We start from the raw sequence: 17,290 nt of genomic DNA on the forward strand, positions 1-17,290 counted from the left end.
CGCTGGTTGCTGCCACAGAGGAGATAAGGTCCATGATGGCCAATTGGGGAGAGCTGCGTCATTCCTTTAGATCTGTCCGCAGCTTTCGACACCGTGAGTCGTGTGCTCCCTTTAGAGCGTTTATCCAATATAGGGTTACGCGGCTCTGCATTGAATCTCCTCCAGTCTTTCCTGATGAATCCAGAGCAGCCGTTCTCTCTTGGGGAATTCAGATAAAAACCCTTCTCACACCTTGCGGGGTTCCACCAGGGTCGTCACTGAGCCCCACACTTTTTAATGTTTGTGTAGCCCCATTAGCCAAATTGATTCAATCTTTGGTTTTTCAACAATTTGATACGCTGACGACATTCAGAATATTGTGTCCATTTCTAGCAATGGGCAGGGCCGTTTCTAGGTGTTTTGCCGCCCTAGGTGAGAATTGAAAAATGCCGCCCCCTCCCTTTTACTACCATCACTCGCTCCCCCTGTCATCCAGGCTAGAAGACTTAAGGCATTAGATATTCCCAAACTCATGTTTTTTGACGCCCCCCCCCCCCATTTTGCCGCCCTAGGCGGCCGCCTAGTCTTGCCTAATGGTAGAAACGGCCCTAGCAATGGGCAGGACGTGTCCCACCGCTTCAACAGTTGCGTGGGCGAGGGCAGATGGATGACATGTAAGCGTTCGAAGCTGGGCTCGGGGAAAGCGGAGTCCTTCTATTTGGAAAATACCTCATTTTAGAACCCGTCCTGGCGGCCCCGTCTCTTGGCCCTCGTCCCACTCCGGTCTCCAAAGTGAAGAACCTGGGAGTGGTCTTTGACGTTGATCTTTCATTTAGAGATCAGATCAGATAAATAAACTTACCTCTGCCGGTTCCTTCATCTGAAAACTATGAGAACACGCGGCACTTAAAACACTTCACGGGATAGACCACGAGTATTTGAGGAAACACGATCACCTGGTGCCCCCCAGAGAGAGCTCGGCTGCATTGAAGACAGCTTCCATACCAAGAGGCGAGGGGGTTAGTTTATTCCACATGTAAATAGCAGAATAAACTCCCTCTGGAGCTGGAGAACCAACCGAATCTTACTCGTTTTAGAAAACTGCTCAAGTCCTGGCTTTTCTCAATCCGTCTGACCCCTTGGGTGCTTTATATCCGATGCATGTCAGCGCCTAGAAGCCCTCGGGCATTTGTGCGCTCAATAAATATTATCCATAACAATACAGGTGAACCCTCTTAAGCAGCCTTAGCAGACTGGCGGATTAACTTAATAATGCCCATGTTTCAAAACAAGGGACGGCAGGTGACATGTTGTTATTTGCATAACTCTAAGCTGTTAACCCCTTCAGTGCCACGCCCTTTCCCCCTCCTGTGCAGGGCGTTGCATTAGTGGGTGGGGTTCATGACGAGATAGTCTCGTCATGGGCACAGCGCAACCGTGCTCCATGACGAGACTATCTCGTCATGGGCACTGAAGAGGTTAAGCTGTTCCACCAGGACTTCAGCGTGTGATTTGCACGTTACGCAGAATCTCTGTGACAAACACAGAGCTGTCTTACAAAGAAAACAAAACATTGACCTACACGTGATATGCAATGCTCGACAGTAGGTGCATTAACCCTCTAAGCTGAGTGACCGTAGGTTCCGCATGGATCTCCGCTGCAAGAGCATTAACCACCGAAGTGGCCGGACCGGTGTCCTACCCTGAGATGAGCCGGAAACACAAAGATCTCTGACGCAGGGTCTGAAAGGGAAGTCTGGTGGTGACCAATGGAAGTAACTTCACGAACACATCTCTTGGAGGCAAGAGTTTGTGAAAAGAATAAATATGTGTTGACACACTGAGGGGTGTCTGTCAGTGATTCTACTCCTGAGTCACCCCCTACAGACGCCACCTCTTTCTGCCCCAGAACCACCCCTTCCCCTCCATGTATGTGTCTCTGAATACACACCCCAGACCCAAGCAGAAGCCCTGCCCAGGGACAGCAGCCGAGGGCTTGTCAAGGGTCTTTGCCAAGGGTGGAGTGCGACACTATTTATGAAACCGGTATTAACAAAAGTGGAACACATTTGTAATCAAGCAACTCTAGACTTTTTAAGACATGCTGTCTGGGTGATCACTGAGGGGTAGGAAATCCCACTATGTGAGCTTGAGCAACGTGTGTGGTAAGGTTTGAGAAATCCCAGTGTTCATTCACTATCAAAAAGATAAAAAGTGACACATCCCTTCTCTTCTCTCCACAAAGTGCGATTGGTCCAGCTACGGTGCATGCAATGAGATAACAGCATTCACAGTTTGCCCAGAGCTGCTTGCTACTGCCGCCTAGTTATTGTGTACAGAGCCAACACACAGCCACAAAACCAACCCACACAGAGCCACAATACCAGCCCACACAGAGCCACAAAACCAGCCCACACACTGCCACAAAACCAGCCCACACAGAGCCACAAAACCAGCCCACACAGAGCCACAAAACCAGCCCACACAGAGCCACAAAACCAGCCCACACACTGCCACAAAACCAGCCCATACACTGCCACAAAACCAGCCCACACAGAGTCACAAAACCGGCCCACACAGAGCCAAAAACCAGCCCACACAGAGCCACAAAACCAGCCCACACACTGCCACAAAACCAACCCATACAGAGCCACAAAACCAGCCCATACAGAGCCACAAAACCAGCCCACACAGAGCCACAAAACCAGCCCACACAGAGCCACAAAACCAGCCAATACAGAGCCACAAACCCAGCCCACACACAGCCACAAAACCAGTCCACACACAGCCACAAAACCAGTCCACATGCTGCCACAAAACCAGCCCACGCAAAACCACAAAAGCAGCCCACACAGAGCCACAAAACCAGTCCACACACAGCCACTAAACCAGTCCACACACAGCCACAAAAGCAGCCCACACACAGCCTCAAAACCAGCCCCCACAGAGCCACAAAACCAGCCCACACACAGCCACAAAACCAGCTCTCACACTCACCTGTCAGACTGCCCATCTGGCACTGCCAAATGGTCCTATAGGCCAGTCTGACCATGGGCCTTGCGAGGGGTCCCCAGCTTGCCCAGTGAGAACAGCGCCTGTCCCAGTCCTCATCACCCCACCAGGGCCTTCTACCCTAATATTTCAGGAGCGCAGTGTAAGGAAGTGGGTCTCTGTTGCAGTAACCCCCCCCACTTTTTGCCTGATAACTGATGCACTTTTCCTTGTTGTGCCCTGGGCTCCTGCCAATCAGGTGCCCAGAGCCTGTGTTCCTTCCCTAAAAACTGCCTAACAGCCAAAACCCAATTGGCATCTCGTCACATGTCAGCTCCTGGTAGATGGTACCCTAGGTACCCAGGGCCTTATGACCAGAGAAGGTCTCTAAGGGCAGCAGAACTTATTGTGCCACCCTTAGAGGCCCTGTACCCTGACACACACACACTGCCTTTGCAGGCTGAGTGACCTGGTGCAGAACAAAGCAAAGAGTCAACATGGCACACACCCCTGTGTGCCATGGCCACAACACACACTGCCAGGGCATACCTCAGTCACCCCTCTAGCTGGGTGACCTATGCCAGTGGTGTGGGCACATATGCATGAGCCCTGTGCCCCTACAGTACCCAGGTCCATTCCTGAGCACTGTAAGTGCAGTGCTGCCATTAAGAGTATATGGTGCTGGGAGGTCATCAACACGAACTCCACAGCACCATGATGGCTGCACTGAAGACTGAGAAATTTGGTATCCAACTTCTCAGCACTGTAAACCCACACGGATGCCAGTCTGGGATTTACTGTAAGATGCATGACCGAGGGCATCTTAGAGATGCCCCCTGAACCTAAATTACAATCCACTTCTTGTCTGAGGGGCTGCCTAGGCTGCCACACAGCAGACATGTTGCTGGACCCCTGGGTAGAGAGCCATCCGCTCTCTTGGGCCTGCAACAATGCACATCCTGGGCGAGGTGCTAGATCTCCTCCCCCAAGATGGGCAGGGGAAGCTTCAAAGGTATGCCGCCTTTGTGAGCTTCTCCAGGCCACTTGCTGTACTCAGCAACTGGCTCCCTCCGGTTCTGACCCCCTCTCTGGTGGGAAGATCGGCGGGATAGCTAAGTGAGGAAAGGGGGTGTGCCAACCTCTGCCAACCCCACCCCTCAGGTGGAGGAGGCGAGGTGAAGCACATCCCCGGGCTCTCGCCATCTTGAAGATGGGGAGCCCTGCCCAATCAGGATTAGGCTACTGCCCCCCTCCCACAGGAGAGTGGCAGGATAGGGGGTGTACCTACCCCAGGGCAGGGACCAATTGGTCCCTGTTCTTTACCTACCTGTAACGCCCCTAAATCTAGTATTTAGGGGCACCCTGAACCTTCCTTCCTTAGATCCAGATTCAGAAACAGCAAAGAAGATCGAGAAGAAAGAAGACCTGCCGTGCCGCTGCTAACAAGAGGAAGACACCAACTGCTTTGGCCCCAGCCCTACCGGCCTGTCGACCCTCGAACCTGCTCCTGCTAAATCCCGGCATCTCCCGTTGCCAGCAACCTCACAAACCCCGGAGGACCTGGCTCCCTTGTGACTCTGAGCATCAGGGACTCCCACGAGCAGTGGCTCTGCTCAAAGCAAGTAACTGACCCCTGGCATCAGCCAGGAACCGCAAACTCTGCACACTCTGCACCCGGCAAGCCTGGCCTGTGCTGGAGTGGACCAAGACCACGAGGACGTCCCGCCGGCAACTGTGACCCCGAATCCGGCACCCAAGGACCCACCTCGACGCTCCTGACGACGCCTGCAGCCTCAGAACCAGGGACCCCCCCCCCCCAACCGCGATCAACAGAGGGTAAGATTTCCTGACACCAAAAGGCACCCCTGCACCTGGCGCCCTGCGGCCCCCTGTGCCCTACTCCTGGGTACCTACCTATCCTCCAACTACCCAACTTACCTCTCGAAGTGGTGGTCGCACCGGAAGAATCTTCGTCCTGGAGCTTGCATCCTTTGTTCGTTCTTGAGCTTCTCCATTGCAATCCATTGAGCGCCCGACGGCTCAAAAGCACCCTGCATGCACCCAGACACCCAAGTGCCCTTGGCTGCGCAACCTCTACTCCTACCTACTTCCCCATTTGCCCTGAGCAAGTGACCAGAAGCCCAGCTCCCACAGCCGCGTGGCCTGCTAGTCAGCAGCCACCAACCAAGAGCCCCCTGCCTTCCTTAGGATAACATTGGGCCTAACTCACTCTGCACCCGGCTGCCCCTGTGCCGCTGAGGGTGTAACAACTGTACTTACCTGACCGTGGGAGACCCCTGAGTCTATGCCCAGCACCTTAACTCTGCCAGTCGAGTACTTGCCCAAAAGCCGATAACTCACTTTTCTGCCATAGGGTAACATTGACTAGTTTCACTTGGAAATTCTTCTAAGTGTGGAGTTTATAAACTTTAAAATATTCACCTAAAATCAACCGAGTAACGAAAACGAAAATACTCACCTGCTATCAGGAGAGATTCCAGTGCTGGACCTTGGTGCTCAGCACTGACCCTGAAAAGTAATCACAACCATACTTACCGCTAACTCAATTTTCTTCCATAGGAAACCATTGACTGTTTTTCTGTGAAATTTCTTCTGTGTCGATTTTTGCAAACTACAAATATTCTTTAAAAATCGTACCGACTGTGAAAACGTAATTACTTACCTGTTTTAGATAGATGTCTAGGAGCCCAGCACTGGATTACAAAAGTAACAAGAACATACTTTACCTGCAACTTGAAATTCCTTCCATAGGATAACATTGCCTGGTATTTGCTGAAAAAGTTTCTAATTGTCGATTTTGCAAACTTAGAAATATTCGTTAAAAATCGCCTGTATAACCTAAACGCATTCTCTCAACTGCTTACAGGTGGTATATTAGTGCTGGATCCAGGATCCAACACTGAGCTAGAAAAAGTAACAATAACCCCACTTACTTGCTAAGTGAATTTCCTCCCATAGGAAAACATTGGTGATTTTATTAGAAAAAGTTTCAAAGTGTCAACTTTTAAAATACCAAAATATTGCTTAAAAATCACAACAGTAACTAAAACGTATTTACTCACCTGTTTCGAGGAACTGTCTGAATCCAGGATCCAGTCCTGGAGTTAGAAAAGTAATCCTTAAAGTAACTAATTGCATTTAACTTGAAATTCCCATTGAGCTCAATGTATTATTGTGTTTGAAATTGTGTTGCCTATTGCAACCACTGTAACTATTATATTCAAAAGTCTATTGCCTATTGAAAAGTACTTATCCAAAGCATCTCAATCTGAGAAAGTATATTGTGATACCTATTGTTGGTTCTAAAATAAAACAACTACATATTTTTATACAAAAACCATTGGCCTAGAGTTCAGTTATTGAGTGTGTGAGACCATTTGCTGACTGAGTGTGTGCAACAAATGCTTTACACTGTCCTCTGATACTGCCTTACTGCTCGACCAATCTACCACTTTAGAGAGTAAGGTTAGCTCTAACTCTGCCAAACCTCTGGGGACTGTGGACTCTGTGCACACTGTACCTATTAGGGAACAGTATATACAGAGCCACTTTCCTACAAGCGGTGCATTCAGTCTTTCTTTGTGGTCTAAGGCGCTCTATTCTGACTGGCCGCGTGGCACTGTCTGTGGTTTAAGGCACCCCAGAGTAGTTACATACTTGACATGTTGTGACCAGAAAGAGGTTGAATTTATCAGGATTCAAAACTGCTAATTCGCAAGCCCTTTTTCGAATTAGTTTAGTCTTCACATGCACCCAGCCAGTACCAATAAATTAATCTCTCATTAGGCGCTCCCCTGTTTCCAGAAAGTTAGTCAAGCGATGTGAAACCGAGTCTTTATATCTCTTATAAGTTACCTCATATTAGGGTCTACCAACTTATGAAGGTCTGAGGTGATCAACACTCCCAGGTAGGCAGGAGCTCTGGGCATAAAGTCTTTGTTGACTTTATACTCCAAGATTGAAATCCACCTATTTAGGCCACACCTCTGGGGTGGAGATGCCCAGATCCGCTGTGTGCCCGGTGATGCCATCCTCAGATGAAGGACTGTCCTTGAGCCTTCTCGGGCTACAGATGGAAGGGAAGGACTCCATCGTCTTCTGGCCTCCTCCGCACCAGGGCTCTGGGTACATATCCAAGGATGCAGGATCTGGGGCGACGCGGTCTCGTCCCGCGATGTATGTAGATCTTCTGGTGCCTCATAACCGATGAAACCTCTGGCAGAGAGTTTAAAGTGAAGAACTTTCATGACTCTAATAAATGATGTCCTATCCCAAAGTTTCCTAATCCGGACCATAGCAATAATCCCTTCACCGTGTCCACCCCTGTGCAGCATGCCTTGTTCTTAGGGCCAGTTGTTTTACTCCGCATTGCCACAAACATCAAACCCCTGTTAAACCCTGCGTGAGGTCCATCATATGTCTACCTGAAATACATCCTTTTTGATCTATTTTATTAAAGTTGAAAAGACAGTGCCAAACCTGGTCCGCGCGACTTCAGAGAGAGCCCAACCCCCACAGTCATACGTGAAATCTGACTCCAGTCACTGCACAGGACGGGGTCTTTGCCAGGCTTTGATATGAGCATCTCCAGGGCTTCTCCCCACCTCTGTGGGTGTTGGCATCATGTAGGAGGGAGTTAAGCAAGTCTACAAGAGGATCCAAGGTTACGGTTTGCCAGAAGCACTTCCGGTCCCCAGATCTCACTTTGTTTTAAGGTCCCAGTGGCCTCAGCTGGTTCTGATTGCCTGATGGGTTCTTCCAAAATTACCTACATGTCTGCATCCGATCCAGTTACATTGGACTGGACAGTTTCTAAGTGTAACAACATAACTGCTCCCACCGTTGGTCTTTCATTTCCAGGACAAAATCTTTCTACTCTGCTGATTAGTATATTGAATACATCAGGGGTTGTGACATCACGTGACCTTTAACCTAACAACACCATCACAGCACATGACCCGGCATGAAAGGGGTCCATGCGATCCATGGATGAGCTTTGATCACCAGCCCCCCCTTCGCCCACCCAACAGTTTGAGTGAATGGTACAAGCAGCAGCAGGTGGTCTGTTTTTGGTATTGACTGAACCCTAATGCACGTGCTCTCTCGTCTTCACCCCTCAGAGCTCCTAGAAGCCTTCAAGGAGTTCGACACGGACCGCGACGGATACATCAGCTACAAGGACCTGGGCGAGTGCATGCGGACCATGGGCTACATGCCCACCGAGATGGAACTGATCGAGATCTCCCAGCACATCAAGATGAGGAGTGAGTGTGGGTGCGACGGGGAGTGAGCGTGGGTGCGATGAGCAGTGAGTGTGGGTGCGAAGAGGAGTGAGTGTAGGTGCCATGAGGAGTGAGTGTGGGTGCGATGAGCAGTGAGTGTGGGTGCGACAAGGAGTGAGTGTGGGTGCGATGACGAGTGAGCGTGGGTGCGATGAGCAGTGAGTGTGGGTGCGATGAGCAGTGAGTGTGGGTGCGATGAGGAGTGAGCGTGGGTGCGATGAGGAGTGAGTGTGGGTGCGAAGAGGAGTGAGTGTGGGTGCAATGAGGAGTGAGCATGGGTGCGACGAGGAGTGAGCGTGGGTGCGACAAGGAGTGAGTGTGGGTGCGATGAGGAGTGAGCGTGGGTGCGATGAGGAGTGAGCGTGGGTGCGATGGGGAGTGAGTGTGGGTGCGATGGGGAGTGAGTGTGGGTGCAATGAGGAGTGAGCATGGGTACGACGAGGAGTGAGCGTGGGTGCGACACGGAGTGAGTGTGGGTGCGATGACGAGTGAGTGTGGGTGCGATGAGGAGTGAGCGTGGGTGCGATGGGGAGTGAGCGTGTGTGCAATGAGGAGTGAGCGTGGGTGCGATGAGGAGTGAGCGTGGGTGCGATGAGAAGTGAGCGTGGGTGCGATGGGGAGTGAGCGTGGGTGCGATGGGGAGTGAGCGTGGGTGCGATGGGGAGTGAGCGTGGGTGCGATGACGAGTGAGCGTGGGTGCGATGAGGAGTGAGCGTGGGTGCGATGAGGAGTGAGTGTGGGTGCAACGAGGAGTGAGCGTGGGTGCGACGGGGAGTGAGCGTGGGTGCGATGAGGAGTGAGCGTGGGTGCGATGAGGAGTGAGTGTGGGTGCGATGAGGAGTGAGCGTGGGTGTGATGAGGAGTGAGCGTGGGTGCGATGAGGAGTGAGCATGGGTGCGATGAGGAGTGAGCGTGGGTGCGATGAGGAGTGAGCGTGGGTGCGATGAGGAGTGAGTGTGGGTGCGATGGGGAGTGAGCATGGGTGCGATGGGGAGTGAGCGTGGGTGCGATGAGGAGTGAGCGTGGGTGCGATGAGGAGTGAATGTGGGTGTGACGGGGAGTGAGCGTGGGTGCGATGAGCAGTGAGTATGGGTGCGATGAGGAGTGAGTGTTGGTGCGATGAGGAGTGAGTGTAGGTGCCATGAGGAGTGAGTGTGGGTGCGATGAGCAGTGAGTGTGGGTGCGATGAGGAGTGAGTGTTGGTGCGATGAGGAGTGAGTGTGGGTGCGATGAGGAGTGAGTGTTGGTGCGATGAGGAGTGAGTGTGGGTGCAATGAGGAGTGAGCGTGGGTGCGACAAGGAGTGAGTGTGGGTGCGATGAGGAGTGAGTGTGGGTGCGATGGGGAGTGAGGGTGCGATGGGGAGTGAGTGTGGGTGCGATGAGGAATGAGGGTGCGATGAGGAGTGAGCGTGGGTGCGATGAGGAGTGAGCGTGGGTGCGATGAGGAGTGAGCGTGGGTGCGATGGGGAGTGAGCGTGGGGGTGATGAGGAGTGAGCGTGGGTGCGATGAGCAGTGAGTGTGGGTGCGATGAGGAGTGAGTGTTGGTGCGATGAGGAGTGAGTGTGGGTGCGATGAGCAGTGAGTGTGGGTGCGATGAGGAGTGAGTGTTGGTGCGATGAGGAGTGAGTGTGGGTGCGATGAGGAGTGAGTGTGGGTGCGATGAGTAGTGAGTGTGGATGCGATGAGGAGTGAGCATGGGTGCGATGAGGAGTGAGCGTGGGTGCGATTGGGAGTGAGCGTGGGTGCAATGGGGAGTGAGCGTGGGTGCGATGAGGAGTGAGCGTGGGTGCGATGGGGAGTGAGCGTGGGTGCGATGAGGAGTGAGCGTGGGTGCGATGAGAAGTGAGCGTGGGTGCGATGAGGAGTGAGCGTGGGTGCGATGAGGAGTGAGCGTGGGTGCGATGAGGAGTGAGCGTGGGTGCGATGAGGAGTGAGTGTGGGTGCGATGAGGAGTGAGCGTGGGTGCGATGAGGAGTGAGCGTGGGTGCGATGAGGAGTGAGTGTGGGTGCGATGATGAGTGAGCATGGGTGCGATGAGGAGTGAGCGTGGGTGTGATGGGGAGTGAGCGTGGGTGCGATGAGGAGTGAGCATGGGTGCGATGAGGAGTGAGCGTGGGTGCGATGAGGAGTGAGTGTGGGTGCGATGAGGAGTGAGTGTGGGTGCGACGGGGAGTGAGCGTGGGTGCGATGAGCAGTGAGTGTGGGTGCGATGAGGAGTGAGTGTTGGTGCGATGAGGAGTGAGTGTAGGTGCCATGAGGAGTGAGTGTGGGTGCGATGAGCAGTGAGTGTGGGTGCGATGAGGAGTGAGTGTTGGTGCGATGAGGAGTGAGTGTGAGTGCGATGAGGAGTGAGTGTTGGTGCGATGAGGAGTGAGTGTGGGTGCGACAAGGAGTGAGTGTGGGTGCGATGAGGAGTGAGTGTGGGTGCGATGGGGAGTGAGAGTGCGATGGGGAGTGAGTGTGGGTGCGATGAGGAATGAGGGTGCGATGAGGAGTGAGCGTGGGTGCGATGAGGAGTGAGCGTGGGTGCGATGAGGAGTGAGCATGGGTGCGATGAGGAGTGAGCGTGGGTGCGATGAGGAGTGAGTGTTGGTGCGATGAGGAGTGAGTGTGGGTGCGATGAGGAGTGAGCGTGGGTGCGATGAGGCGTGAGCGTGGGTGCGATGAGGAGTGAGCGTGGGTGCGATAAGGAGTGAGCGTGGGTGCGATGGGGAGGGAGTGTGGGTGCGATGTGGAATGAGGGTGCGATAAGGAGTGAGCGTGGGTGCGATGGGGAGTGAGTGTGGGTGCGATGAGGAATGAGGGCGCGATGAGGAGTGAGCGTGGGGGCGATGAGGAGTGAGCGTGGGGGCAATGAGGAGTGAGTGTGGGTGCGACGAGGAGTGAGTGTGGGTGCAACAAGGAGTGAGTGTGGGTGCGGCGGGGAGTGAGTGTGGGTGCGATGAGGAATGAGGGTGCGATGAGGAGTGAGCGTGGGTGCGATGAGGAGTGAGCGTGGGTGCAATGAGGAGTGAGGGTGGGTTCTGGTGCCAGAGTGGAGCGAATGCTGAGGCTGCCATGGACAGGACCCCTGAGACACAGCTCTATACATGAAATGACATAAACAGGACCCTGAGGCACAGCTCTGTCCATGACAAGGCATTAACAGGACCCCTGATGCACAGCTCTATCCATGACATGGCATAACAAGCATTGGCATAGCCAATAGGTCTCGCCTTTGGGACCTCATAAGTGTTTAGCCATGCAACAGTTGCATAGCTAAATACTTATAAGGTCCCAAAACCGAGACCTATTGGCTATGCAAAGCGGCCGTGAAAGTGAAAGTGATCGCGATCACGATCACACATCAAAGCGGCCGCAAAAGTGAAAGTAATCGCGGTAAAGCGCACATGCACTGTAGCTCTAGGATGGCCTGGTAGCACTTTTTGTAGAGCCCTCTCAATAAGTCTCGCCAGACCAGCGCATGTGCTGGGTCATGCGAGACCTAAAAAGGACCCTTGAGGCGCAGCTCTATCCATCACATGGCATAAACAGGACTCCTGAGGTGCAGCTCTATTCATGACATGGCATAAACAGGGCCCCTGAGGCGTACCTCTATCCATGACATGGCATAAACATGACCCCTGAGGCGCAGCTCTATTCATGACATGGCATCAACAGGACCCCTGAGGCGCAGCTCTATTCATGACATGGTATAAACAGGGCCCCTGAGGTGCAGCTTTATCCATGACATGGCATAAAAAGGATGTGGGAGCCGGCCTCGTGGCGTGGTCCTGTTTCCCCGCGCTAAGCCGCACGAGGTCCCATGCACATCGGGGCTCCTCCATCTTGGATTGCACGTCACTCCACGTGACCACCTGTATGAACCTGCTCTACCCGGCCTCGGTCCCAGCGAGGCCCGACATCGAGACGCCAACCCCTGGCTCGGGGGATACCACGTGAGCCCTTCCCACTCTCGGCGGAGGGCAGTATCGATGGGACCCCCTACCGTCTCTCCACACCTGGGTGTGATCACCCCACAGCTCTCTGGGGCCTGGCGCCTCTCCTGCTGGGCGTCTGGCCGCCCCCTACCCGTCCTCTCCGCCCCCTCCGGGCGCACGGGTCCGGGCATCAAAGGGCTCCCGTCCTATATCTGGGGCGACCCGACAACAGGGCAGTAGTTGTATCCTGGAGTCGAGAGCCCTGCTGATCGGATCGCGGCTGACCCCACGAAGAAGACTCACCCGGAACCACCCCTCGAGCCCTGCTGACGACGTCGCGGCTCCACCGTGCTTAAAGACCTTCACGAACCCTTGGGGCCCTGCTGACGCTGTCGCGGCCCGACCTTGTTGAACCTTACCACCGGAGCCCAGCTGACCTCGTCGCGGCTCGACCGAAGCGGACCTACCACCAGAGCCCTGCTGACCGTGTCGCGGCTCGACTTAAGCGGAACTACCATCCGAGCCCAGCTGACGACGTCGCGGCTCTCCACGTCCGAGCCGCTCTGAGACCAGCATCCAAGGTCTGGCGCAGAGCCCTCCCATGCCTGGCTGGCACTAAGACTGTCCCGCTACCCTATCCTCTTGAACGAACACTGAGACTCTGACAGGATCCCTTGATCCCTCTGTAAATATTGCCCGTATTACTGCTGATAAAGAATCTAATCTCGCAACTACTATTGAGTCCTGTGTGGTGGTGTTACTGGGCCTAGTACGATCATAGGAGAAAGACCTCCCCGAGGAGGCTTCTCAGCGGCGCTCGACTATAACTTTGCGGTAGGAAGGTGCCGGAATAGTCTCCCCGACTATCCGGCGGGCCTCCCTCCAACATTTGGTGGCCAGCGGCGGGATCCGAGCAAACGCAATCGTACAAGCAAGTAACGCAACCACTACCTGACCAGACGAGAAGAGAAAAAGGGAACCATGGATGGCCAAGAAGCAACCATGACCGCAACCTTCCAGTTGCAGAAACTGGAGGAATACACCCACAAGGAACTCAAACAATTCTGCAAAGACAAAGGGATCCCATCCACAGGATTGGGCACCAAGGAGGAAATGCAGAAAGCCCTGAAAGCCTGGGCAGAACCCGAGACCCCTCCACCCCGAGCCGAAGGGACCTCGGCCCGGGACGGAAACCTGCCGACCACGGCCCCGACAAACGGGGAGCGAACCATCCCAGACACCAGCCTTTCCCCCGAAGAGATACGAGAACGGGAAAGGGCCCGGACACACGAACTGGATCTTGCCCGACTCCGGCTGGACGGTGAGCTCCTACTGGCGGAGAAAAAGATAGCCCTGGAGCAACTACGACTACAAGAAGAAATCGAGGAGAAGAAAAGGCATCGGGAGCTAGAGGGGAGACGGCTAACCCTCGAGCACGAGAGGAGCCTTAAAGAACTTGAACTAAAAGCTAAAACCGGGGAGACCAGCAACCCCGGAGCCCGGGACGCTCTGCCCCCGACCGAGCCAAAGGTTCACATCCCCAAGGATGTCATCAAGGAGTACTATAAAAATGACGACATCCAGCAATGGTTCCGAGCGTACGAAGTCGCCATGACCTCCCATCGGGTACCCTGGAAGGATTGGGGCGCCGGCCTATGGGGGAGGTTCCTCAGCGAGGGACGGGATACCCTGCTGCAACTCCCCGACGCAGTGATGACCTCGTACGACCACATGAAGGAAGCCCTACTCACCCGCTACGGACTGTCGGCCGAGATGTACCGGCAACGCTTCCGGGACTGCAAGAAGATCCCCGGTACCACATGGGTCGAATACGTGGACTTCTTCAGCCGAGCGTTGGAGGGATGGATCAAAGGGAGCAAGGTCACCTCATATAACGAACTATTCGACCTCATTGTCTGGGAGCACCTCGCCAACAACTGCTTTGTGGAACTAAGGCAACACCTCCTGGACAGTAAACTGACCGAGCCCCGGAAGCTCGCCGCCGAAGCGGACCGATGGGTCAACACCCGGGTCCCCCGGAACCCCGTGGGGGACTACCAACGGAGCACCACGGGACCTCCCAGCCAGCGAGGCGGAGGAGGGGGGTCCCACCGCAGTCGAGAATTCCCAGCCGGGCCGCCCAGAAGTCCGCCACGAGGGCAAGCAACCAACCCCGCTTCCCCGACCCAGGGCCGAAGAGGGACCCCTATCGCTCGGTCTGGACCACGACCGACAGTAACCTGCTTCGGATGCCAACAGACCGGCCATTATGCAAGTGACCCGGCTTGCCCCATGAACCGACGGAACGGGACCACGGGGCCACCTCCCCGACAAATTGCCGCCGCAGCCCTGGGGGAGGGAGAGGACGAGGAGGAGAACCACGACGACGGGTCCCCCGAGGGGGAACCAGCCGCCATGTCGCTTGTATGCCTAGGCTCCCGAGAAATGGTGCCCCGCGCCACCATCCCAAGCAACACCCAGAAGTACCAACAGTGGGTCACCATCAATGGGCGACGGGCCGAGGCCTTCCGGGACACTGGGGCCAGTGTGACCGCTGTCCGCTGCCATCTGGTGACCCCCGAACAGATCCTACCACATGTCCTCTGCCCTGTCCGGACCGCCGACAACACCGAGAGCATGTGCCGGATGGCCCGAATCCCCTTCGAGTGGGGAGGAGTGTCCGGCACCCTAAAAGTGACTGTCCGCGACGACGCCCCGGTGGACTGCCTCCTGGGGAACGACCTAGAGAGCTCCCCCTGGGCCCAGGTGGAGCGCCGAGAGCATCTGGGGATGCTAGGACTACCCGAGTGGGCCTGCGCCACCACTCGGTCCATGACCGTCCAGCCAGCTGTGGCCCCGGCCCCCGACAAACCGGCGGGCCCCGAACCATCCACCTCCTCCAGCCCGGAGGAACCTGACGAGGAGGCCGGGCCCTCCGAACTTTCTTCCAACGAGGCCGCCCCCCTCAGCGAGATCCCCGAGCTGGCCCAGTGGCGCCACGACGGGGGCCCCACCCATGAACAATTCCAGCAAGAACAGAAGGGCTGCCCGTCCCTCGAGGGGGCCCGACAGCAGGCGGCCACCCAGGCTGCGGGGGACCCCTCGGGAACCCACTGGGTCTATTGGGACAATGACTTATTGTATTGCGAGCAGAAAGTCGCCGAACTAGGGGCCAGCCGGGTGCTGGTGGTCCCCCTCCGATTTCGAGAATTCCTCTTGAACCTGGCACATGACGTGCCCCTCGCCGGACATCTCGGGCGGGACAAGACGTACAGCCGCCTCGTGACCCATTTCTATTGGCCCCGAATGAGACGAGACGTGGACCAGCACTGCCGGTCCTGCCCGACCTGCCAAGCTAGCGGGAAGACTGGGGGACGCGTGAAAGCCCCCCTGCAATCATTTCCAGCCGTCCACACCCCGTTCGAACGAGTGGGGATAGACATCGTGGGGCCCCTCGACCCCCGGACCGCCCTGGGCCACCGCTTCATCCTGGTACTGGTCGACCACGCCACCCGGTACCCAGAAGCTGTTCCCCTCCGGACTGTGACCGCTCCAGTGGTGGGCCGGGCCCTGATGGGCATCTTCTCCAGGGTGGGGTTCCCCCGAGAAGTGGTGAGCGACAGGGGGACGAACTTTATCTCGAAGTACATGAGATCCCTCTGGCAACAATGTGGGGTCACCTATAAATTCACCACCCCTTACCACCCCCAGGGGAACGGACTGGTCGAGCGGTTCAACCGAACCCTGAAGGGGATGATCAAGGGCCTGGAAGAGCCCCTCAGGAGGAGATGGGATGTCCTGTTGCCCTGCCTCCTGTTCGCCTACCGGGAGGTACCTCAGAAGTCCCTGGGCTTCAGCCCCTTCGAACTGTTATATGGGCACCCCGTCCGAGGGCCCCTCAGCCTGGTCAAGGAGGGTTGGGAGGCGAACGTCCAGAGTGCCCCGCCCGACGTCTACCGGTACCTCCTGACCTTGCGGAACCAGACTCGAAAGTTCCGTGCCCTGGCAGAAGCCAACCTTGAAGCCAGCCAAGAAGATATGAAACGCTGGTATGACGAGAATGCCTCAGCCGTCGAGTTTGAGCCGGGCCAGCAAGTCTGGGTCATGTCACCCGTGGACCCCTGCGCCCTGCAGGACAAGTGGACCGGGCCCTTCAAGATAGTTGAAAGGAAGAGCCCCGTCACGTACCTGGTCGATATGGAGTCTCCGAGGAACCCCCTCAGGGTCCTGCACGCCAACCGGCTCAAGCCCCATTTTGCCCGAACTGAACTAAGCTTACTACTGGCTACCGACGATGGGGGTGAAAGTGACTCCGAGCCCCTACCAGACCTCCTGGGGTCCTCGAGCCAAGACGGCTCCTTGGAGGGCGTCCACCTCTCCGCCACCCTGACACCAGAACAGCGCCATGATTGCCAGAAGCTACTGCAACCCTTCGCTGCCCTCTTTTCTCTCACGCCCGGGGTAACCCCCTGGTGCGTCCACGACGTGGACACGGGGGATAGCCCCCCTGTACGACACCGCGCTTATAGAGTGCCTGACAGAGTCAGGGCCTGCATCAAGATCGAGGTCGCCAAGATGCTCGCCCTCGGAGTCATCGAGCCTTCCGACAGCCCGTGGGCCAGCCCGGTAGTCTTGGTGCCAAAGGCTGCCGCCCCCGGCACGGCCCCCGAACTCAGATTCTGTGTCGACTACCGGGGCCTGAACGCAGTTACCAAGACCGATGCCCACCCTTTGCCACGAGCCGATGAGCTGATTGATCGCTTAGGGGCCGCCCGCTACCTAAGCACCTTTGATCTCACTGCTGGGTACTGGAAGATCAAGCTCACTCCCGGCGCACAAGAACGATCAGCTTTCTCTACCCCCGACGGCCACTACCACTTCCGGGTGATGCCCTTCGGCATGAAGAACGCCCCAGCGACCTTTCAGAGGCTGGTAAATAAGGTCCTGGCCGGTCTCGAAGCCTTCAGCGCGGCCTACCTCGATGACATTGCTGTCTTCAGCGACCACTGGGCCGCGCACCTAGGACACCTTGGGGAAGTCCTGGCCGCTCTCCAAAGAGCCGGCCTCACAATTAAGGCCAGCAAGTGCCAGATCG

The 17,290-nt window shown here is 55.6% G+C and overlaps 1 protein-coding gene across 2 annotated transcripts in view; it reads left to right on the plus strand.

The window, feature by feature from the left end:
* Nucleotides 1-17,290, plus strand: part of LOC146839579 (calcium-binding protein 2-like) — a 130,031-nt gene that overhangs the window by 22,362 nt on the left and 90,379 nt on the right. Inside the window, exon 3 of one of the 2 annotated variants that reach the window (XM_085651647.1) lies at nt 8,112-8,255. The exons of the other annotated variant lie outside the window; for it this stretch is intronic. Coding sequence (XP_085507773.1) covers nt 8,112-8,255 — 144 coding nt within the window. The remainder of the gene's footprint in view (nt 1-8,111; nt 8,256-17,290) is intronic. 2 annotated transcript variants of the gene reach the window in all.

This window comes from Triturus cristatus, chromosome 4_1 (genome assembly GCF_964204655.1).
Source record: "Triturus cristatus chromosome 4_1, aTriCri1.1, whole genome shotgun sequence".
NCBI lineage: Eukaryota > Metazoa > Chordata > Amphibia > Caudata > Salamandridae > Triturus > Triturus cristatus.